The 24,144-nt window shown below is 45.2% G+C and overlaps 1 protein-coding gene across 4 annotated transcripts in view; it reads right to left on the bottom strand.

The window, feature by feature from the left end:
- ARHGEF7 (Rho guanine nucleotide exchange factor 7) overlaps nucleotides 1–24,144 on the bottom strand; it is a 908,392-nt gene that overhangs the window by 283,961 nt on the left and 600,287 nt on the right. For all 4 annotated transcript variants that reach the window (XM_085622182.1, XM_085622181.1, XM_085622184.1 and 1 more), the window contains one exon: nucleotides 1,142–1,220. In XM_085622182.1, coding sequence (XP_085478308.1) covers nucleotides 1,142–1,220 — 79 coding nt within the window. The remainder of the gene's footprint in view (nucleotides 1–1,141; nucleotides 1,221–24,144) is intronic.

Raw genomic sequence — 24,144 nt, 5'->3', positions numbered from 1 at the left:
TTCTCATGTAGTTAATTCAGTAGCTGTTATGCTTTTAACTAGCAGAATAGGAGCCTCCATTCTTGTAATAAAATGTGGATTTTCTTAGTTTTGGTGAAGGAAAGTCTTGATTATATTAAAGACATGGAGAGTATCACCCCACTGCATTTGCATCATTAACCCTCCCCTTTTGTCTTATAGTGCCTGTCACACCCATAAACCAGATGTCTTAAGAAGGATTTTCATAATGGAGATAACCTTCGAAGACCTTATTTCACTCTCAATCAGTTCTTCTACAATCAGGAAGGTTTTGGCACTACTTGCGGCTCTTGTCCTCAATCCCAGCCTGGTCGTCCTCTTATGGACATCACTACATCCTTGAGACTTTTTTACTCTAATAACGGCTTCTACTAATGGCTTGTTGCAGTTACAGTTTCTATATGTCAACGTTCTTGATCTGCTCCAGCAAGTAAAGAGGACTTGTTGTTCCCAGTCAAGAGGTTTATAGAGTTGCTGAAACATGATTGGTTGTTCCCTTTGTGACTGCATACTTTAGTTTTTTCTCTAAGTAGGATGGAACTGAAATTTTATCTTGGCTGCTATATAAATAAATGCAGGAAAAGAAGCCATAATACTCACCTCCCTGTAGTTAATAAAATCAAGACTTTCTTTCACTAAAGCTAAGAAAATCTTCATTTTGTGACCATTTGACATTCACCGGATGACCCCTTTAAAACAAGCAAAACCCTCAGATAAAAGAGGCAAGCTTGCCGTCTAGCAAACACAGTTTATGCAGTGGTTTCTTTGATCAGAGCATATTCCAGTAACTCTTGATGGCCACACTATACAGCTAGCAAAATAACAAAACTGCAAATTTGCATGTTACTAAGTTGAAATATACACATGATAATTATTTGGGACACTCCACCAAAGGACCGTTAAATGAAGTAGGTAAACCATTGAGTGCAAATATTTGTGTTCCTTTCTAACAAAAAACACTGCTTGCTTATACTTTAGGAATAAAAAGGTGCGGGCTAAAGTCTAGTCAGCAAAGTGTGTTGATCCTCCAGATTTCTGCACAACACTACACAACAGTGAGGCCTACATAGTTCTTGTTGTGTTAAGCAACATTACAAAGTGTGTTGAGATGTTTGCATCGTACCTGCTATTTCAAAAGCATTTTTCTGATGTTCACTGTCTTCCAGCCTAGTTATTGTCATCCCCGTTAAAGGAAGTTTTCCCTAGTCAAATAGGAGAAAGAAACCATAAACCAAAACCAAGCAAACAGAAGGCTAAAGAAATATTTGCTGCCTTTAAATGTCTTTCACTGTAAATTTACTTTGGAGCATATACTACAGGTAAACAGCCACTAATGGTGTGACCTGCACTAGCAACATTATTTGGGATTGCTTTGTAAAGAAACTGGCATAAACAATTATTTTTAAACACACTTATAGAATCCACATAAATGAAACAAAATACACAAAGCAAAACGTATTAGTCATGTTGCCTTTTCTTTCAATCAATACCACATATTATGTTCATTACATAGCAGCTTAAAAGATCCTACCCTATAACAAACAGTGTACTGGATAAAAATACTAAAACCTTACATATTTTATTCAACATACAAATACATTGTGTGTGCAGGCAAGACTAAGTCAAGCTACGAATATTGTCAAAGATAGTTTGTTGCACTTCAGCGATATACACTAGTTATGTATCCTTGTTAAATTATAAAAACAAATTAAACAAATTCCTTTTATCTTGCCATGTTTCACTAATAAATGTAACTCTATAAAATTGTACCCAGTTATCTCTGCTTTTACAAGTCTAACGGCCTCACTAGTTTTTCTCATAGCGTGAGCAGGAAAAATAGGTTTCAGTCAGCTTAATCTCAGCCTTTTGGGTGGGGTGTGGGGGGGGGGGGGGGGGGGGGGGGGACGAAAAGGTGTTCCATATACAATGGCCTCATAAGAGCAGATACATGTCCAGGAGGATATTTAACTGAGGTAATGTGCACCTTCTAAAGCTTGATTTGACTGGTAAGGGTATCACATGATAAACATAGCCTTCTCTTCTATCAGTAGGGGTCAAAATAGTTACTATATCCTTATAGCCCGCAGCTAAGGGCTATAGTGGTTGTTAAAAGCCCTGCACCAGATTTGTAGTGGTGATGGCCTAGAACGAGTGAGGGCATTTACCAAATGGTACAGCCCAAGGCAGAATGGCTATAAAAACATTCCACCCACCAAGGGTAGAATGTTCTGCATTAAAAAGGGAAAAATAGAAAGACAAAAATTTCAATGTTGGTACAGAAGGTTTTTACCAGCCATTATAAGTTCTGGGCCACTTAATTTTCTCCATTGGAACTGGAATATATATTACATTGAAAATTTTGCAATTCATGTTCAGCCAATATCTTTTCTCGATAGCATCACTAGAGGCAGTGCTTAACTTGATTCAGTCCAAAATCCTATACGACACTCTGCAAATGTAGGTAACTGTAAAGCTTGGCCACTAAATGGTAATCCCTTAAACCCTCTAAGCAAATATAGATATTTGGTATTGGAAAGTCCTCAAGGAAAACAGGATGAATTAATAACTGCCTGTTGTGAAACACTAACAAGCATTGGCAGCTAGGCACCAGTTTGTCGCACTACCAGAAGCGTTCTTATTTTTTGTGGCTTAAACCTGTTGCCCACCTCTGATGACCAGCTACCAATTGGCCATTAATTAAATACTTTAGAACACAATCGAGAGGCAACAAAACAGAGTACACATGCACAACTGGTACATAGAACACCAAAAGGAAATTAATCAAATAATCTTACAGTAGATTCTGTGACACTAATCAATTTCTTCTTCACCAGATTAAATACGTGCAGCCAATGCATTTTGCCTGGTTACAGGCTTCCTCAGGGAAAAATCCTGTGCCCAGCCAGACACACTGTTTAAAGCAAAAACGTCGTAAAAAATGGCACACCAGTATTCCAGAAAGGCCCTTATAGCCGCAGAAAGCTTGAAAATTCTGTCAGCTGCCGGTAGTCAAAGAAACAAGATTTGATACCATAATTGTGAAAAATAATTGTGAAAAATGACATATCCATGTGGTGCCATGTTCGGCAACGAGTAATCCAACCACCAGCGTTCAGAGTTCGTACACGGTGACAATTGCATAAAATCTTGTTTGAAGTGATTCGACCACACCAGTAAGTTGTAGTGCTCTACACTGTTTTTTAACCATTTGGCAATAAACTTTGTTGTTCACTTACATAGGGCCAGGCCTAATCAGGAGAAACTAATTAAAACGACCTCATGGTTCTCAAAAGAGTGTAGAAACCTAAAAAGACAGTTGACATTAGCCCTAAGGCAAAGGGACATTCCATCAATTCAGGAATTGAGGAGGCAATACAAACTGGCCCTATTAAAGGCGAAGAGGGAATGGGATGAAAGGAGGTGGGAAGAACTAGGGGACTCCATCGCGGATCCAGATGCTAGGAAGTTCTGGGTACTCGTGGGCAAGGGTAACCATGAAAGGTCTCCACCTCTGGCTAATAACATCCCAGCCAATGCGTGGCAAGATCACTTTGGAGCCTTGTACTCAACCGTTATCAGCTATGACAAGGAACCAATAGTGCCTGATCTACTCCAATCACCAAACGATCTCTCATTTACCAAAGAGAAGATACAGGCCTCTCTGGATGCAATTGTACCCGCCAAAGCCCCCAGCCCGGACGGCATCACAGGGGATCTCTTTCGATCGGACAGGGAAAACTGGGCAACCTATATATTAACACTCTCTAATGACATCACGGACGGAGGGAAGATTCCAGAATCATAGCAGGGGGATGAAATGATTCCCATCTTCAGAAAGGGAACTAGGTCTATTCCTTCCAACTATCAACCTATTAGTCTTATCAATTGTGTCCCGAAAGTCTTTTGCCATTCGCTTTTATCTAAAATATCAGACTGGATGAAAGAGAATGATATCCTCTCTCCCCTCCAAGCAGGCTTTCGACGGAAAACTGGCTCAATCGACCAGGCCTTTCCCCTCCTCATCTAGTATTGGAAGGTGGTCTTGCTGGGCAAAGGGAGCTTATATATCGCATTCATAGATCTAAAATCTGCATTTGATCTTGTTCCCAGGGACAACTTATGGCGGGAGGGAGATGGATATGCCACCGGATATTCTTACACTTCTAATCAGGCTCCACAAGAAAACGAGTTACTTACCTGTAACTTCATTTATACAGTATTGGTATCTTTTATAGATTCACATGCCTGAATCATCGCCGCCGTCGAGGTGGGAGTCTCACGATACAAATAAAATATATATACAATAGTAGTAAAAATCTCATACAATAGGCTATAATGGACCAAAGAGGTCACTACACTAGCCTATCCTTGTCTTTTTGTAAAAAAACAAAAAACAAATTTGGAACCCAGCCAATCAGGCTCCAGCACCCTCTAGAACACTCCACAGAGAGGCAAGTCCCTCAGATTTTCGTAGCACAATTGACAGTAAGTATAACATAGTAATAAGGGAAGCCTCTCTGGGGAGGAGGGTGGGTTGCATGTGAATCTATGAAAGATACCAATACTGGATAACTGAAGTTACAGGTAAGTAACTCGTTTTCTTATCCAGTATTGGGGTATCTTTCATAGATTCACATGCCTGAATCAGAATAGCTAGCAGTAAAAAACGTAGTCTCTTAGCGGATGGTGGGTACTATATAGACCACATTAGACACTAAGTGCAATATAATCGTAACATACTTAAAACATATGCCACATCACGAGAGAGACATTAGAAACATTAACCATTAAAAGAGACAGTATTCAAAAGCATAAAACAAGATAGTCACCTCTCGAAAGATGCTTACCTTATTTGAAAAGGTTACGTAACACTGCTTGACCAACAGCTGACTCAGCTTCTGTAGCCAGATCCAGACAGTAATACAGTGTAAATCTGTGCACTTTCTTCCAGGTTGCAGCATGGCAAATCTTCTCCAACGGCACTCCAGCAAAAAGCACTGCCGATGATGACACAGCCCTAGAGGAATGAGCTTTAGGCTGCACAGACAAAGGACTTCCAGCTTTAAAGTGGCAAAAATGAATCGCTGATGCAATCCATCTTGCAATTGTAGACTTTGTCACTGCTGTACCTGGTTTTTGACCACCATAAGATACAAACAATTGATCCGACTTCCGAATGGTTACAGTTCGTGATAAGTAGAATTTAAGGCACCTTTTAATGTCCAAAGTGTATAAGGTCTTCTCAGCCAGGGTAGACGGACTGGGAAATAAAGTACGTAAGATAATGTGCTCATTAAGATGGAAAGAAGAGGGAACCTTTGGAATGAATGTAGGATTAGTTCTTATGAGAACAGTCATTAGTGAACCTTAGGTATGGTTGTTTGATAGTAAATGCTTGAATTTCGCTGACTCTTCTAGCAGAGGTAAGCACCAAGAAAAGAGCAGTCTTCCAGGCAAGATATTTAAGTTCAGTTTTGTGGTTCAAATGGATGCTTCATGAGCTGAGATAGAACCAGATTAAGCCTCCATTCAGGGGGAAGAGCTCTGATGGGCGGAAAAGCCCTGAAAAGCCCCTTAAGAAATTGCTTGACCAAACGGTTGCAGCAGAGAGATGGGCCGCCAGAAGAACGTCTGTAAGTTGAGATCGTGTCCAGATGCAGCTTAACAGATGCGAACATGAGCCCAGATTTAGCTAATGAGAGAAGATAGGGGAGAACCTTCTACGGAGAACAGTCCAGGGGATGTGCATCATTATCACGGCACCAAGAACAGAAACGTTTCCATTTCAGAGAATAGCTTTTTAGAGTAGAAGGAGCTCGTTTTTGCAAGTATATCCCTACAGTCTTGTGGTAAGTCTAGCTCCTTGAATTCAGTGAGCTCAGAAGCCAAGCATGAAGTTTCAGAGGGGCTGGATGCAGGTGGAGAATCTGGCCCTTGCTCACTGTCAATAGAGTTGGAGACACTGGGAGACGAAATGGACTGCATTCTGAGTGTAGGAGAAACTCTGTGAACCAGTGCCGACGCGGCCACCGTGGGGCAATGAGAATCATTCGACACGGCTCCAGTTTCATTTTTCTCAGAAGCCTCGGGATCAATGGAAAAGGAGGGAAAGCGTAAGAGAAAATCCACGTCCATCTCATCATGAAGGCATTTCCCCAAGAGCCCTCCTCAGGATCCCAACTGGCATAAAATGAGCATTAGCGATTTGTTTTGGAGGCAAAGAGATCCAAGTTGGGTCTGCCCCACATCTGAAAAATGCGATCCACCACTGACTGTTCCAGTTCTCATTTGTGGCAAGAATTTGATGTTCTGCTCAAAGTGTCCGCCAGAGTGTTGTCTACTCCTGGCAGATGCTCCACCTTTATAGTGATGTGATGAGAAAGGAGCCATTTCCATATGATCCGCGCTTCCTGAGACAGGATTTGAGAACGAGTACCCCCTTGCTTGTTTAGGTAATGCATGCAAGTGGTGTTGTCGGATCTTATGAGAACTGATGACCCCTGAAGTCTTGGAAGAAAAGACTGTAGAGCCAGAAAAATAGCCCAACACTCCAGGAAGTTGATGTGCATTCTTGACAATGCTTTTGACCATTTCCCTCTTATGCAGAGATCTTGGAGGTGCGCACCCCATCCTTCGAGAGATGTGTCTGTAGTCAAAATTAATTCTGGAGGGGAGAAAGAAAGGTAAGCCCGAGCGAGACATTGCTGGAGCGCTGCCACCAAAGCAGAGCCTCTCGCACTGCCGGGGTTATTCTCACCAGGTCGTCGAACGATCCTGTTATTTGAAGCCATTGACTGTCCAGATCTTCTTGGATGGGTCTCATTCTGAGACGTGAGTGGGGAACCAAAAGGATTGCAGAGGACAACATTCCGAGAAAGGATCTTATCTCCCTCACAAAAGTGAACCTTCTTTTTCATAGGTCTGACTCTAGGGAAACCAGATGCGATTGTCTTTCTGCAGACAAGGATGCTTTGTCCTGGATAGTGTCCAAAACTGCTCCCAGAAACGGAATCCTTTGCGATGGACGAAGAACTGATTTTTGGAAGTTGAGAGCCAGCCCAAGAGATTGAAACATGCGAAGACAGGTGTGCGTTGCTTCTGAAGCCTGCCAAAAGGAAGGATCTTTTATTAGCCAATCGTCCAGATATGGGAAAAGCTGCAGCCCCTGCAGCCTGAGATGAGACGCAACAGGAGCAAGGCATTTTGTAAAAACTCTTGGAGCTGAACGCCGGCCAAAACAGAGATCCTTGAACTGAAAATGCGCACCTGCCACAGTAAAACGGAGGAACTTTCGATGTTTGGGATGAATCGGGATGTGGAAATATGCATCCTGCAGATCTGGTGTAGTCATGAAGTCTGCATGGTCTAGGAGCTGTAGGATCTCTTGAAGAGTAACCAGGTGAAAGGATTTCTTTTGCAGGTATTTGTTCAGCTTCCTCAGATCTAGGATTGGTCTCCATTCCCCCGACTTTTTCCTGATTAAAAAGAAGCGGGAGTAAAAACCTTTTCCCACTTGGGAGCGAGGCACTTTTCTATAGCTCCTTTTAGTAGCATACTTCTTGCCTCTTTCCTGAGAAGAGCAAGATGTGGTGTATGCTTCTTTAAAAGTGTTGCAACTAAGTTGGTAGTAATGGCTCTCAATAAATGAGAAAGAACCGCACAATCAAGAAATAGAACAAAAGTATCAACCTGTATTGTAATAAAGTGCGAATAAATTCTTGTTCTACGTAATGGTTATTTTTGGGGTGCTAGCTTGGCTCAATTGCATCTACTACCACAAGATGCTAGTCACACAAAAGAAAAAACTAATGTGTATGCAAACCTAAAACCATAGAGCACTAATGAGCACACCCTTTTGTATTAACAATCTCATAGGGTACTGAATGAGTAAATAGTTTCCCTATGTCCAATATCACATGTAAAAACTCTTCAGCAAGTAATATCAGTCGATGTGATCAAACAGCATACAGAGTCCACAGAAATCAAATTTGGCGATTTTATTCTTGTGCTTCATACATCCAGCATGAAATCTGCCAATGTGCCAACACGTGTTTCGTCTACCCGTAGACTTTTTCAAGGCGGTTGGTGCGAGAGAACTTGTTGTTGTATAAGTTCTGATACTGGTCACAATTGACTCCTATTCGTAAATACACAAGCATCCACAAACTATTTTTAACGGGTGTTTCCACATATTAGAAAAGCTGGTTATATTGATTATATTAACATCACATGATCCGTCCTGTAGTCGTTGTCGGTGTAAACGACCCAGGAGTGAGATGATCCAAAGAAAACTCCCTATGTTTGGAGTCTGTGCCAATTAAAATACGAGTGGAAACCCTGATAAGTTCCACTATCGCAAAGACCGCAGAAGTGCGTTCTCCACCTAGTTTGCCTCGCTGTAGCACCTTCTTTAAAGGTGTATGGGGAGGAGGGTGTGTTACAAATTCTAAGGTGTGCCCAAATTTGATTATTTCGATGACCCACTTGTCCGAGGTCAGCTTTTCCCATTTGTTGAAATGACGAGAAATGTTTGGCGTCAAAGCGTGGCCCAACTGTTACAGGTGTTAAGGAAAAGTCACTGTTTCCTACCATTGTCTCTGCCCTGTTGGGTCAGTTTCCTTCTATTCTGTTGCCTGTATGCGGCAGTAGGGGGCGCTCTGTAAGACTGTTGCTGTTGATAACCATATCTGCCCTGATTATACTGGGGTTGGTACTTTTGGTAACCTCCACGAAAGGAGAAAGACCCTCTTCCACGGGTGCCTCGAAAAGGAATTCTCCTGTATTGAAGCATACCCAGGGCTTTGGCAGTGTCAGTGTCTTTTTTAATGTCTTGCAGGGCATCATCGATATGCTTTCCGAAGAGCGCATCCCCATCAAAAGGCATGTTGAGAATTTTGCTTTGAATCTCCGGGCGGAAAGTGGTAGATTTAAGCCAACCCTGGTGATGTAGGACTGCTGCTCCCGCTAGCTGTCGAAATCCAAGGGAGGCTATATCCATGGAAATGTCGATCGTTTCCGATGCTGCTCTTTCTTCTTCCAGGAGAATCTTCCTCGCCGCCTGTTTTTTTATCCTCAGGTAAAAACTCAAGATATGGAGCAATATCTGACGACATTTGGCTGTCATATCTTCCAAGGATCGCCAATGAGTTGGCAGCACGAACGGAAGCACCTGCCATTGTGGTAAAACTCTTCTCTATATTGTCGAGCTTCCTACCATCCTTGTCAGGAGGCGCAGTGATCGGTGCTGATGGATTTCTTGACCTGCGCTGTGCAGCTTGAGAGATGACCGAGTCAGGTCTAGGGTGGCCGGACAGGCAAGCAGGGGCATCATCCGGGGCCTTATATTTCTTATCAATCCTGGGAAGAATTGCCGGTACCGATAAAGGGTTCCTCATAATCTTGACGCGCTCTTCCCAGATATAGTCGATTATGGGAATGGCACGACCGACTTCCTGCTCTGATCTTTAAAATCATAGAGGAAGGAGTCAGATTTGTTAATAGGCATAGTTAGGTGAAATCGTGTCGTCGCTCTCTCCATGACCGCATGAAAACCTCCAATGTCCTCTGGAGGGGAATCAATTGCCTGAGGAACCGGAGATGATGGCGTAGGGATCACGTAATCCTCCTGTTCATCCACGGTTGTTGGCGATTTAGGGAGCTCGCCCTCTTCAGCGAGCGCTTCCTCGTCATCCTCTTGTATCCCTAGTTCTTGTTGTGTAGGTACAACATTTTGAGACTCCACAGCCGGGGCAGATGAACTTGAATTGTGCAAGACAGATGGAGTTGAAAACGGTCTCTGAACAGGTTCAGCCACAGTCGGAAAACGAGTGTGGTAATCTTTCAGCATAGCTGCCAAGTCCTCTACATATGCACCACAGGTTCCTGATGAGGCAATAAAACCTGAGGCCTTTGCACTGTTTGATAAGGCTCATCATTTTCTTCTTCCTCATCATCCTCCTTGTATCCAACATGAAGCTGAGAGGGGCTGGGTGCAGGGCTGAACAGTCCATCCTCTGACTCTTCCAAAAAATGGCTTAGCGGCAATGGTAATATGTACGAAGGGTCATGGTAGTAGCCTCTCTCAGATGGGAGTGAAGATGCTAATTTTGACGTCAAAATAGGAGTTACTTGCAGTGAAGTAGGCCTTTTCCGCGTGATCGTCAACGAGATGACCATGGACTGAGACACAGTGACAGTGAAAGCTACCATTACTGATGTTAATGTCGACGTTGTCATTGTCGTGGACGGAACACCCGTCGTTGACGATGATGTCGTCGAAGTCGAGGTAGTCGTCGGTGGAAGCGTTGACGAGCAAAGAACCGTCGTCGACGGTGGGAAGGTCGACGAGAGAAGAACCGTCGTCGACGATAGGAGCGTCGACGAGAATGGAGCCGTCGTCAATGGTGCCATCGACGGAGGCGAGACTGTGATCGCCGGCGGTGACGTCGACGGTGTAGTCGACTGAGGCGATTTAGTCTTCGACGTCGAAGGAGTAGATTTTACCTGTTCTCTCGTCGACGGAGATAGAGTCGACCAACTCTGAGGTAGTTTCGTTGTCGACGGGGTCTTTTTTGACGACGATGATCTGACAGACTGAGTCTTGGGCTGTTTCAATGCCATTTTCAGTGGCATTTTTGATGTTTCCACAGTTTTTCCCTCAGAAGAGAAAGAAAGCTTCTCTTTTCTAGAGGAAGAGTGGCCAGTCTGCTGATGAGACTTTTTAAATAATTTGCCAGCTCTTTCAGGTGGATCTTCAGATCTATCTCTTTTCTTTGACGCTGGGATACTCTCAATATCATCCTCTTCAGACACCAGCTCAGATCTCACCTTCAGCTTTTCCAGTCAGATCAATAATCTTCCCTCTCTATCCTTCAGGGTCTTTGAAGAAAAGGTTCTACAAATCGTGCAGTCCTTGACCTTATGAGAAGGATACAACGTTATATACATTCCTTATGGGGATCCTCAAAATGTAATCTCTTTTTTCCACAGGAATCACAAGGCAAGAATAATCCTTTCTTTGCAGATTCAGACATCCTGTACTCACAGTATTCAGCAAACTTTGAGAAAAAAACTGAGCAGAGCTCAGGGAGACTCCCTGTCACACGATGTGCGGTAGAAAATCTGAGGGACTTGCGGAGTGCTCTAGAGGGTGCTGGTGCCTGATTGGCTGGGTTCCAAATGTGGTTCTTTTTTACAAAAAGACATGGATAGGCTAGTGTAGTGACCTTTTTGGTCCATTATAGCCTATTGTATGATATTTTTACTATTGTATATATATTTTATTTGCACCGTGAGACTCCCACCTCGATGGCAGGGATGATTCAGGCATGTGAATTTATGAAAGATACCCCAAAACTGGATAAAGAGAACTTTGCCAGGGTCAGATGGGGTAGCCAGAGGCAGGTCACAGATCCCATTAAAGTACAGCGGGGGATACACCAAGGATGAGTCTTGGCTCCAACCCCATTCTCACTTTACATCAATCATGTTGCTGAGCTCTTATCTGCCATCCAGTGGACGCCCCCTCTTTAGCAAAGCAAAGAATCGCCACTCTCCTATTTGCAGACGATACCCTTCTCGTCTCGGAGACCCCAGTGGGCTTGCAACATTTATTTAACCAATTTAAGCTCTTTTGCGATGGGAGGGGTCTCGAAATAAATACAACTAAAACCAAGCTTATGCTATTGAATCCCCACAAGTCCTTCAAGGAAAGTCTGCATCACAACAACTTCCCCCTGGAGAGAGTAAGTTCTTTTGATTACCTGGGATTAAATTGTCGGACGATATGGCCTGGAAGCACCCTTTTAATAAGGCCCACCTCAAATTTTCCCAGGTAACCGGGGCTTTGCACAAGGAACATTGCCTCTCCTACACTAAGCCAATTGCACCAGCGCTGAAACTATACAGTTGTACGGCCGTAAGCAGTGCACTCTTTGGGGCTGAGTTGTGGGGTACGGCAAGAGTAAGTGACCTGACAACCCTGGAGAACAAGTTCCTCAAAAACCTGGCTTCTTTGCCTCAGAGCAGTCTGCTTTTCCCATTAATGCTCAACATGTGTATTAAACCCATCAGTGACCTAGTAAAGTTCCGCCCCTTGTTGTTTTGGCAGTGTATGGTTTCTACCCCGGAACTATCATCCTATGCTGCTGCCTTTGAGGAGGTCTGTGCCTTGGACACCACAAACAAAATAGGCTGTATTAAACACGCTAAAAGTCTCATGTCTAGCATAGGCCTCAAAGGTCATCATATTGTTTGCCCTCTGTCCCACACAAAAAGACAGGTCAAATCACTTTACTGGGAATTGGTCGAGCAAAATACATGTAGAGTTGGCAGTCAGGGCAGATTAACTGAATAATTTGAGACTCCAAAATCGACTGCACCCTAGAAAGCTATCCTGATATAATTAACGTGCCGCTGAACAGGAAGTTATACATCCAATGTAGGCATGGTTGCCTGCCAATCAATGCATTCACAAACTCATGGACGGCCAACAGAGCACAGCTAAAGGGCTGCCCCGGTTACCCCTGTTTGCTCGAATCTATCGGCCACTTCCTTTTTGCCTGCACAGCATATTCAAAACCTAGGAGTAAATGGCTGTCCCCTGTTTGTAGGCAACTTGGTACCCAAGACTTAAAAGTGGACCTGCGCCTACTGGAATCTGATGAAAGACCTCTACTTGTGTGCGCAACTGCGAAGTTCTTGGGCCGCTCATGGGTGAACAGAAGGAGGGCACAGTCAGCCTCCCGGCCTACTACCGAGAGCTGCTGACATAATCACCTGTCTTATTAAACTATACAAACAGTCATTTTTAACTTCTGTCCACAAGCAAACAAACTGCTTTTTTAACTGTTTTTATTGTGATAATTGATGCTTTTAAAAATTGATTTTATCCCAACTGTGTGTTGCCTGTGAAGGTAACTCTTTTTTGCTTTACTGACCACTTATACAGTATTAAATTCATTTGCACTTTAGATAAGGGACGTTGCTAAATTTGCACACCATTTTCTCTTTGCTGATTAGAACCTGCAATGAAAACCATGATTGTAAAGACATCTGCTGTTTTTAAACCCCCAATTGTTTGTCATTATAACCTCTCTATGAATTGTGACTATTTAACTGTACTGTTTAAATCAATCATATGTATTGCCTATTGCTACTTTGGCGCGTACAAAGTTTATTTCGAATCTTCGCTTCTTTTATGGTATTTTACCAAAATAAAGATTTTTGATTGATTAAAGAGTCACAGAATCGACCAAAAGATTTTTTGATCCATTTCCTTTTGATGTTCTATCTTCCAACTTTGCATGTTTTTTTGCCCCTCGGTTGTGTTCTACATCTTATCTTAAGATCATATTGGAAAACCATCTGCATGGACTTCCAGGGTGTGCACATTCTTCAAAGAAAATTGCTGTGAGATCTTACCAGTCATTTAAAATTGGAATATCTCCCAAATCTCTTCCCCATATAATGCTACTGTTCGTTTTGTTGAGGTAATCTTTGTAAGCAGGCAACAATACCCCTCCCTTCTAGTATAGAATTATAGGCTGATATGGCGGGAGTTGAATTCTGTGGCTTTGGTGTACTATTCTCTAGCAGAGCTGAGCATTTAATATTCTTATTAAATTCAATACCCAAATATTAAGACTCAACTATTTCCAATTTATGTTTATTTACAAAAAAAGACCTTATTAAGGATCTTTGCCTCAATTGCATCTAATTTCTTTAGCATACAGAATATTTTCAGTAGACGGCATTCCATGACCTTGTTATTAGTAGTAAATTATTGGCATTGCACATTGCATGTTTCAATATACTTCATCTGGCCATTAATAAAGATAATAAACAAGAAGGGAGCCAGGAGGAAGGCCTGCATAACACCTAATCACATGACATTTCTCAGTACATCCACAGCACACAATGGGGGCATATCCAGTGTGTTTGTGTATACATATATGAAAAATGTTACTTACTCTGTACTCATCTGTATGTAGAATGTGTGGTTGCAGAAACACATGCTCTGAATAGACTGTAAAACAGTTCCTCTCCAAGCGGTGGCTAGAGAGCAGATGATGCAGGTGTTTGTAACCATGTTCCTAGGACAGCTAAGCAAACTAGGGCCTTGATGTGCTAGAATGTCAGCACAATAAAACCATGTGAAGGTCTGTGGTGTTGACCAAGAGATAGCTTTACAGATATCTGCTAAAGGTAGATCAGCTAGAACAGCTAAGGCAGCATCCAATTTGCATGTGGAGAGGGCTTTGGGGGCGCAGGGAGTGTACTTGGCTTTATCATAGCATGTCTGAGTGCACCTGATGATCCATCTTGAAATACAGTCTTCTGAAACGGAGCAACCCGTGTCTGGTTTGGCAAAGGCTAAAAACGTTGACTGAACTTCCTAAATGGTTTAGTTCTGTCAGTATAGTACACAAGCATCCTGTTGACTCCTAGGGTGTGATGGGCTGTTTTCTACTACAGAATGGCTGCAGGAAGAAAAGAATAGCAACAAGAAAAGATGATAGACGGAATGCTGAACAAATCTAGCATTTAACCCGAGTCACAGATCTGGGTCTAGTCCATCATTTATTTGCTCACCACACCACCCCAGTTTGGACCCAGCCATTTGCAAATCAGTCTTGACCCTGTGCCTCCTGGGAATAGTCAAGTCCCAACTGCCAGAGCAGGTCCTCCGTGGACCGGAAAAAAGCATCCTGGGACAGGTTTTGAGGTATCCCCCCCTCATCAGCCAGGCTAGCTTGAATCCACTGGCACAGTGAGCAAAGGACCCACGTCTCAGCATACCCTTCCCACTTAGGGTGACAAAAGCAAAAAGAACAGATGATGGACAGAATTCTGAACAAATCAAACATTCACCCCCAGTCACACATCTGGGTTTATTCCATCTTTTTTTTGCTCAACCCAGTTTGGACCCATCCATATTCAAATCAGTCGTGACCCTGCTCCCCATGGGTTGCTTGTTTCCGGTCCAGGGAGAATCTGACCTAGTAGTTTGGGCTGTTCTGTTCCCAAGGGAAGCAGGGTCAAGACTGATTTGCATATGGCTAGGTCCAAACTGGAATGGCGTGGCGAGCAAAACTAAGGATTTAGCCCAGAGCTGTGACCGGGTGGGAGGGGATGTTTGATTTGTTCAGCATTCAGTCTACATGAAATGATGGGACAACATTCAGCAGAAGTCTGTGGATGCTGTGAACAACTACCCTATCTTTGTGAACATCGATGAATGGGTCCTGTTTTATAAGAGTTTGAAGCTCAATAATGCATCTAATGGAGCCTAAGGGAACAAGGGATCCCTACACTGCCCCCTTATGTTATTTTTGCTTCATGATTTCTGTGGTTGCCAGCAACATTTTGCTCATGTTGCTGGCACCCAATCAGAGTGCTTACTTTCGAAGAAGTCTGACTTCCGCAGGAGCAAATCGACCCAAGGGGGAAAAAAAGCTTCAGGGCCAATCAGAATGCTCTATTTTTTTAGAATTGTGTTCGAGGGACTCTCGCGAGAATCCCTGGAACCCAACCCTCAAGATAGCTATATCCGTTTTTTAACCTTAATTTCTCAAAAACTACTGAATGGATTTACACCAAATCACATAAAGCACAATCTGTGTAACATGATCTGGCTTCCTGCCAAATTTGGTGTAATTCTGTTAAGCATATTTTGCTGTAGCCCCGTCTAATTAAGTCTAGGGGAAATGCATGGGGATTTTGTGTTTTGGGACCCCATTTATTCGCAACGCCCGCTTGAAGGGTAACCCCAAAACTTTCCATGCACAAATTAGTCAAAAAGGAGCACCTTTTTGGCAAGTTTCATGGAGCATAGTTACACGGTGCCAAAGTTATTAGCAAAACCAAAAACCATTTTCCTATGGAACAACTGACCTAACTATAACCAGTGGGAACAGTCACTGGCTAATAAATGTTAATTACCCTGTAAGCATCAGTTCGTGGCATGAAGTGCTGTTGTTTCACATGCTGTGCATAAACCTATGCCATCTAGTGTTGGGCTCGGACGTGCACAACTTGTTTTTCCTTCAAGAATTCTTTTGAATCACGAGGTACAGTGACTCCACTTATCTGGTAATGCTCATAAGCATATTTGTGAATATGTGAGGGGTGGACCATGTAGCTGTTTTGCAAATATTATCTAGAGGTATGTTACCCAACTAAGCCATGGAAGCTCCTTTCTTGCGAGTGGAGTGTGGCCTGGGAAGGACAGGTAGTATTCACCTTTTGTGGTTTGGAAAAGGACACTAAGAGCTCTTGTGTCTTAAAAAACAGTTTTGTCCTGTCAATGTAGTACAAGAAATCTCTATTCACATCCAAAGTATGACGAGCGCATTCTGCTACCTACTCTGGATATGGGAAGAACACTGGACGCTTTATAGTTTGGTTGAGATGAAATTATAGACTACCTTGGGTAGGGATTTAGGTTTGGTTCCGAGAACCACTCTATCTTGATGCACCTGGAGGAAAAGTTCTTACAAGTTGAGAGCATGTATTTCATGGACACGCCTGAGAGAAGCAATGGCCACAAAGAAGGTGGCCTTCCAAGCAAGAAATTGCAGTGGGCAAGAGTGAAGAGGTTCGAAATGGGGACCCATTAGTCTAGCGAGTACTAGGTTAAGGTTCCAAACCAAAACGTGGGGCACCCAAGGTGGGATAACCCATTTGAGTCCATCAATGAAAGCCTTAACTGGGATTCTAAAAAGTGAAGTGTGCTGCCTATTTTTAAGAGAAGCTGTGGTTAAATGAAGTCTGATCGACGCATGGCGAGACCTGACTTGTGTAAATGAAGAAGGTAACAGACAATGTCCTGTGAAGAGGATAGGGAGACAGAAATGGATGAGCCTCTTCCACTAAGCAGTATAGCAGACCCTAATTGTGGGCTGGCATGCTTCTTTTAGAATGGCCATTATAGGAAGCTGGCTCTAAATATACTATACAAAATATAGATATGGTGTGCACGGAGTCCATAGAATCACCAGAGATATAGCGGAGGCTAAATTAGGTAAGTACTAACAGCTCTCTTTGTGGTAGTGTGGGCGAGCAGTTAGGCTTATCCAAAGGGTGTGTTAAGCATTCATTGTATTCACTTAATCAAGACTGAGGGGGCACAGTCAGAGACAGAATCCAGCCCAATTGGATAGGTATAAAAAAGGGTATACTTGTATCTTAATTCTAGAACCAAGCAGGACTTGGTACAGGTAGGCAAAATATACTTTCAATTGTAAACCTTTACACAGAAATGCAATTGAGGACGGATCTGCATTTGTTACAGGTTGGTATCACTTTAAAATGCAGTTTGAATTACACAGTAATTACTTTCAGAATATGTTTTAGTTACTTTTGGATTACTTTGAGTACTGGGAGTTGTATGCCTGACTACTATCCCTAATGTTCTTACAATGCACAGTAAGTAAGACTTTTTATACTTTGCAGTTTTGTTCTCTCTTCTCCATACAAACATAAGTTCAACAGAGAACATTTTAGGCTCAAAATCCCTTAACATGGGTTCTTATGGGAGAAAAAGTGTTAGAAGGTTTCTCAGGTAAGTATACAACTTACGAGTGGGAGTTTTGGGGATTAGGACCAAGGTTTCCCTAGGTCTACATGCGCACTCTAGTTGCACCACCAGCAGCACTAGGGCGGCCAGGTGCAGAGTGCAGGGGCCAATGTTAGCTAATAGGGCTAAGGGGGCCTTCGGTTAGGGACTGCTTTCGAGAATGCCAACCAGGTGTGGGAGCATGGCTCCTAGGGTTAAGGCCAGCACTGTAGGGGTCAACAATCAACGCAGGAGCTGCACCACTGGCAGCACTGGGGCAGCTGGGTGCAGGGTGCCACAAAGACGTCGAGGAGCCCTGTGTTTTTCAATGGATACTTCGGTTTGATGCAAATGTTGCAGACTCGGGCAGGAAGGCTTCCTGAAGGCGACCACCAGCTGGAGAGGTAAGTTGGGATCTTGAGGGATGCCTGGACAGTCAGTTGGGCCACCCAAGGCCGTGGGTCATTGGGTGCAGGGGTGCCTTCTGGTTTTGGGTTTTCTTACCAGCTCTGGTCGCAGTCGGGGGAACCCTTCCAGTTGAGGCTGCAGGCGTCTTCATGAAGCTAGAGGGAGGTCAGGGATCACCAGATCCCAGGTCAGGATCGCGGAGAAGAACTCCTCATGGTGTTGGGCCAATCTAACTCTGGTGCAGAATTTCAGAGTCACCGGAATCCGAATTCTGGTCTTGGGAGTCTTTGTTGAGCAAACCCAGTGCTCACAGGAGACAGAGTCTGTAAGGTGAGTGTAGGGCAGGTCCTCCGGGCTCTGGGGGTCTGCTGGACAAACCAGTATCTTCGATGTAGGCGTCGGGACAGGCCAGTAGGGCTGGGGCCAAAGCAGTAGGTGTCTTCTTCCTGGGTCAGAACAGCTCTTTGATCCTTGTTCTTCCTCAAATCTGAGGAGGCAAGGTTCAGAGTTAACCCATAATACTACATTTAGGGGTGTTAAAGGGGTGTGCAGGTCGGGGCCAATGTGTCTCTTCGTTGGGGTGGGTACACACCCTCTTATGCAACCCTCCAGCGGGAGGGGGCATGAGCCTCTTTCTAATTCGCTGGGTCCCCCCCATCTTCAATATGGCGGGGCTGATGTGTGTTTCACCTCGCCTCCCCACCTGAAGGGTGGGGTTGGCAAAGGTGGGCACACACCTCTTCCTAGCTTGGGTTTTCCACTGATTCTCCTGCCCAAAATGGGGTCCAGAACCGATGGGAGCCAGTTGCTAGCGGCAGCAAAAGTCAGGGACAATTTCCAAAGGCAGCAGGTCTTTGAAGCTTCCACTCCGTGGACCCAGCCCATCCTGGGGGAGGAAGCATAACACCTCTGCCCAGGATGGGTTTTGTTTCTGGACCTAGAGAGCGGAGGCTCTCTACTTAGGGGTCCAGAATCCTGTCTGGTAGTGGCAAATGGCAGGCAGCCATTCAGGAACCACACCAGGGCTGGTCGATTTTCAGGGGACATCTCTAAAATGTGGCAGCCTCGTGCTACGGTATCTTGAGGATGCTTCGGAAAGTCCTCCCTCTCCTCCCTTTTCAGGCTAGGAAACTTATGGTTCAGGTGCTTATTCTGTCACGTCTGGATTATGGGAATGTCTTTTATTTAGGTTCCCCATGTGCAACCTTCTCGAAAGTCCACACGGTACAGAATCGGGCAGCCAGAATTCTTTTGAACATTCCAAAATTCCAATCAGCAATACCAACCCTGAAATCCTTTCCCTGGCTTCCGATCAGGGAGAGAGTTAATTTCAAGGTGATGTGCATTGTGCACAAGTCGTTGGCCAGAAAAGGCCCACCATTAACTATTCCATTATTCGCCCCTATCGTGCCAACAGACTTCTTCGCCCAGACGACCTGTATCTGGCCACTGTTCCCAGGATTAGGAAAGCCAGAAGTGGAGGGCGTATGTTCTCTTATAATGCTTCCAAGCTCTGGAATTCTCTTCCTCTTTACCTATGAAAAGAACCTAACCATCTTGTCTTCCGTAAACTGTTAAAGACCTGGCTATTCCCTTAGTCTGGTGGCCACACTGATCTTCCCGCTGTCAGCGCTGGGATGCCCCTGGGTAGCCATGCGCTTTACAAATGTATTTTTTTCATTTAATTTTTCTCTGTGTGCATTTTACATTAAATCCCACAATGACATCAGTGTGGGTTTAATGTGCTAAGGCATTTTCTACCAAACTTCCCAGTTTTTAGTAAAGCCATTATGGAGCTGTGGAGTTCGTAATGACCAACTCCCAGACCATATACTCGTTATGGCTTTACTACACTTACAATGTCTAAGAACAGACTTAGCCACTGTAGGGGTACAGGGCTCATGCCACTGTACCCTCACATGAGGGCTAGGGCACCTTGCTAGAGGGGTCACGTACCTAGGCCCTAGGTAGTGGGTTGTAAGCATGGCACACAGGGATGTGTGCCACATCGACTCTTCACACTTCTCTCTGCAACAAAACACGCAGCCTACAGTGGCAGTGTGTGGCTGTTAAGGTGCAGGGCCTCTAAGGGTGGCACAATAGGTGCTGCAGCTCTTTGAGACCTTCCCTAGTCACAGTGCCCTTGGTCCTCCTGGTACGTTTTACAAGGGGCTTACCTACGGCCAGGGATGTGCCAATTGTGGGTAGAACAGCACAGTCTTGGGAAAGAACACGGGCCCTGGGAACCTGATTGGCAGGGACCCGGGGCACATCAAGTCTGGTTGCATCAGATGTCAGGCAAAAAGTGGGGGGTGACCATGCAAAAAGGGCACTTTCTTGCAGTCATACACTCTGCAGGGAGATTAAGGCAGCCACATTCTAAGACTTCAGAAGCCAAATCAGAAGACTGAGCTGCTGTGGGTTGGGATGCCTAAGAGTGCCTTGATTTTGAGAAAGAAGGTCCAGCCGGTTGGAGATCTTCTTGTGAGGTAGAAGGGAGAGTTCAAGCAGAGTGGTGAACAAGGGATGGCTTACCCAGGTTGAAGCTATTAGGATGAGAAGGAGGGATGTCTGCATCAAATTTCCAAACCACAAATGGGAGGAGCAGGAGAGGCGGAAAATCGTAAGCAAATATTCCTGACCAATTCATCCATAGTTGGTGTGGAAGTCGGGAGGCGAATCTTAGGCATTTTGCGTTTTCGGTGGTGGCAACCAGGTCTGTGTAAACCCCAAACGATGGAAGTAGGGGAGCAGGGCTTTGGGGTGGATTTCCCATGAATTGGTTAGTTGATACACCCGGCTGAGCAGGTCTGCTAAGGCATTGTCCATCCCTGGAATGTACTAAATAAAAATGTGCACCCTGTGATGCTAAAAGCCCCGAGCTAACGCAGAAAACTGGAGTGAGTGTGTTCCTCCCGGTTTTTAGAAATAGAACATGGCAGCTGTAATGTTTGTCTGGATCAGAACCAACGTTCTTGGTATGAGAGGAAAGAATGCCCTGAAGGCCAACTGGATAACTAACCGTTCTAGGTGACTGATCTGCAACTCCTGTTGTACAGGAGTCCATACTTGTTGGACCTTAAGGTCCTGTAGGTGCACCCCCTTTTCCCCTCACATTGATTGAGGTGTCCATGGTGGTGGTATCTCATGGAATTGAATCGAGAAAGGGCCATCCCTGCAACAGATTGGTTGCATTCCACCACTGCAGAAATCAATGAGTACGGCCCCAAATCAACACTAGATCCTCGAAGTAACCCTCCACCTGAGGCCATTGCGCCGGTAGGCACGGTTGTAACTGACATGTACAACCTGGCATGAGGAACAATGGAAATGCAGGATGTCATCATGCCCAGTAGGTATCTTACTGTCCTGTTACCTTGCGATATAGCTGAAAAAGAGGAAGCAATGGTTGGAAGGCTTGCACCTTTGCATGGTTGGGTAAGCTTTTCCTACACAGGAGTTGAGAATGGCCCAGAGGAAGGGATGAACTTGGCAGGACATGGAGGTGAGATTTGGTCACATTTATAGTTAAGCCTAGACTGTGAAGGAGTTGTACGGTGGCCTGTGTGTGTGCTAGGCATTGACGCTGTGTGGTGCCCTCGATCAGCCAGTCGTCGTCGGAAGGGAACACGTGGATGCTGCTCCATCTGAGGTGAGCGGCTACCACAGCTAGGCACTAGGCAAACACCCTGGGAGCTAAGGTAGCCATGCTAGGAAGTACACTGAACTGGTTATGTTGGCCACTCATAGATATACACACACAAGGGGGGCCTGAGGAGATATAATGGAAGAGCGAGGGCACACTCCCCAATTAAAGACTCAATAACACACAAAGAGCCCTTGGGTCCGAAGTCACGCAGTTATAATCCAGAAGTGGGAACAACCATGCTGGAGAGGAGGGGGGTTGCCTTTTAAGAACGGTTTCCCTCACACACCAGAGGGGTCATGCTTCATCATGGGGCATCCTCCTCGCATCGCAATTGCAGCGGGGAGCAGTTGAGTGTGTCCGGGGACTCATGTCCCTCAAACACACTCCACGGCTCCCCGCTGCAAATGAAGCGGTTAGATGGGATGTGTACCGTAGGCTAGTAGCCAAGGACAGATGTGGCACGGAACTTGACTGTTGCAGGTCCCACCTGTGAATCCGTTGAACTGCTGGATCAATGGTTTAGTATCTTTCATTTAACACACTGACGCTTTTGAATTAGCTTTTTCACCCACACATAGCAGTAGCTTTATTAGAGATCCTGATGAAAGCCACAACACTGTCTAGGTCTGAGGTTAAAACATGTTGATCACTACTCAGTGCAACTGCCTCTAATGTCGGCAGTAGCACTATCCGCCATCTGTTTTTAATCCGAGCACAGGGTAGCAATATTAAACTGTATCTGGCCAACCTTGTAGCTAGTTTTAACCACTTATACACACATGCTCACATTGGGTTTTATGAATACCCCTCTTACTTGAAAACATCCCTGAGCTCCTCCCTCACAGCGAGGGGGTTGTAGCCCGCATCATGACTAGGCTTCATGATGCGAGGAAAATTCCCCATGATGAAGCACGACACCTCTGGTGTGTGAGGGAAACTGTCCTTAAAAGGGACCCCCCCCCCCAGCACAGTTGTTCCCACTTCTGGACTATCACTGCGTGACTTCGGACCTGAGGGCTCTTTATGTGTTATTGAATGTTGGCCACTCACCACGAATCGCAGACATCTTTGATGCGCCCGGTGGATCGGTATATGGAAGTAGGTGTCTTTCAGATCGAGGATGGTCATGAATTCGCCTTGTTTTAGAAGGTGGATGACATCCTGGAGTGTAACCATGCAAAAGTGCTCCAACAGGATGTACTTGTTGAGAGGCCTGAAGTCGAGGATGGGTCTGAGTGAACCGCCCTTTTTGGGGATTAGAAAGTATAGGGCGTACACCTCCTAGCCAAGATGTTGTAGAGGTACTGGTTCTATGGTCCCCTTGGCGAGAAGCACCTACATCTCCTCCCGGAGCAGACAGAGGTGTTTTGGGGACAGTCTGTGTTTGCGGGGGAATGTTTAGTGGTGTGTGCGTGAATTTTAAACAGTGCCCTTCCTGTATGATGCATAGAACCCACTGATCGGATGTAATTCTGTCCGGCGGTGCAGGTAACCCGGCTGTCTTCCTCAGACAGGAGTTGTATGATCGGGGTGGGGGGGGACCGGGAGAGTGTGTCTGTTTTGGAGGGTCAACCTGTTTGCAGGCTGTGCCCTTCCCTCTGCCTCCACTATTATTGCCACTGTACTTACCCTGCAGCAAAGCCTTGAGGAGTCTACTGATGTTGTCTGAGGGAAGTGGTGGAAGCCTCTTGGAGGGGTGGGGAGTGGCAGGGGGTGGGGGGGGTTGCTGTACCCTGACACTGTGTGCAGCAAAAGGAGCTGCAGGAAGCTGGAGTTTGGAGGGCCTCCAAGGCTTTGGCCGTGTCCTTCTATATTTTTTCTCGCATCTCATCGACTTGAGGTCAGAAGAAATGCTCTCCATTAAAGGGCACATTTAGGAGGTGTTGTTAGACTTTCAGTTTAAAGCTGGAAAGTCAAGGTTAAGTGTGGCAGAGTAGCAGGACACTAGTATTTATGCCACAAGCAGCACTGTCCTAGCATCTAGAGTGCAGGGGATGTTGCTGTTAGAAATGATCTTCCCATCAGCCACTAACTCCTGCCCCCATTTCCGAACTTGCTCTGGGAGATGTCGATCTGGGGGTGCACTTGAAATCCTTACCAGGCCAGAGAGTGAACAGCGATATCCCTCCCTGGGGGATTGCGGACCGGGGCGCTCTTGCCAGGAGAATCACTCGCCGACGGACCATCGAACCAGCGAGGGGGGACTACAATCCCCAAGAGCCCCTGCTCCTCCTGATGCGACTTCCGCTGCCAGCGCGCCCGGAGGCGCTTGATAAGTGACAGCTCCCTCGGTGGAGCGGGGGGTGCACTTGAAATCCTTACAAGGCCAGAGAGTGAACAGTGATATCCCTCCCTGGGGGATTGCGGACCGGGCGCTCTTGCCAGGAGAATCACTCGCCGACGGACCATCGAACCAGCGAGGGGGGACTACAATCCCCAAGAGCCCCTGCTCCTCCTGACGCGACTTCCGCCGCCAGCGCGCCCGGAGGCGCTTGATAAGTGACAGCTCCCT

This window comes from Triturus cristatus, chromosome 8 (genome assembly GCF_964204655.1).
Source record: "Triturus cristatus chromosome 8, aTriCri1.1, whole genome shotgun sequence".
In the NCBI taxonomy this organism is placed as follows: Eukaryota; Metazoa; Chordata; class Amphibia; order Caudata; family Salamandridae; genus Triturus; species Triturus cristatus.
This window is presented reverse-complemented; position numbering and strand designations above follow the sequence as displayed.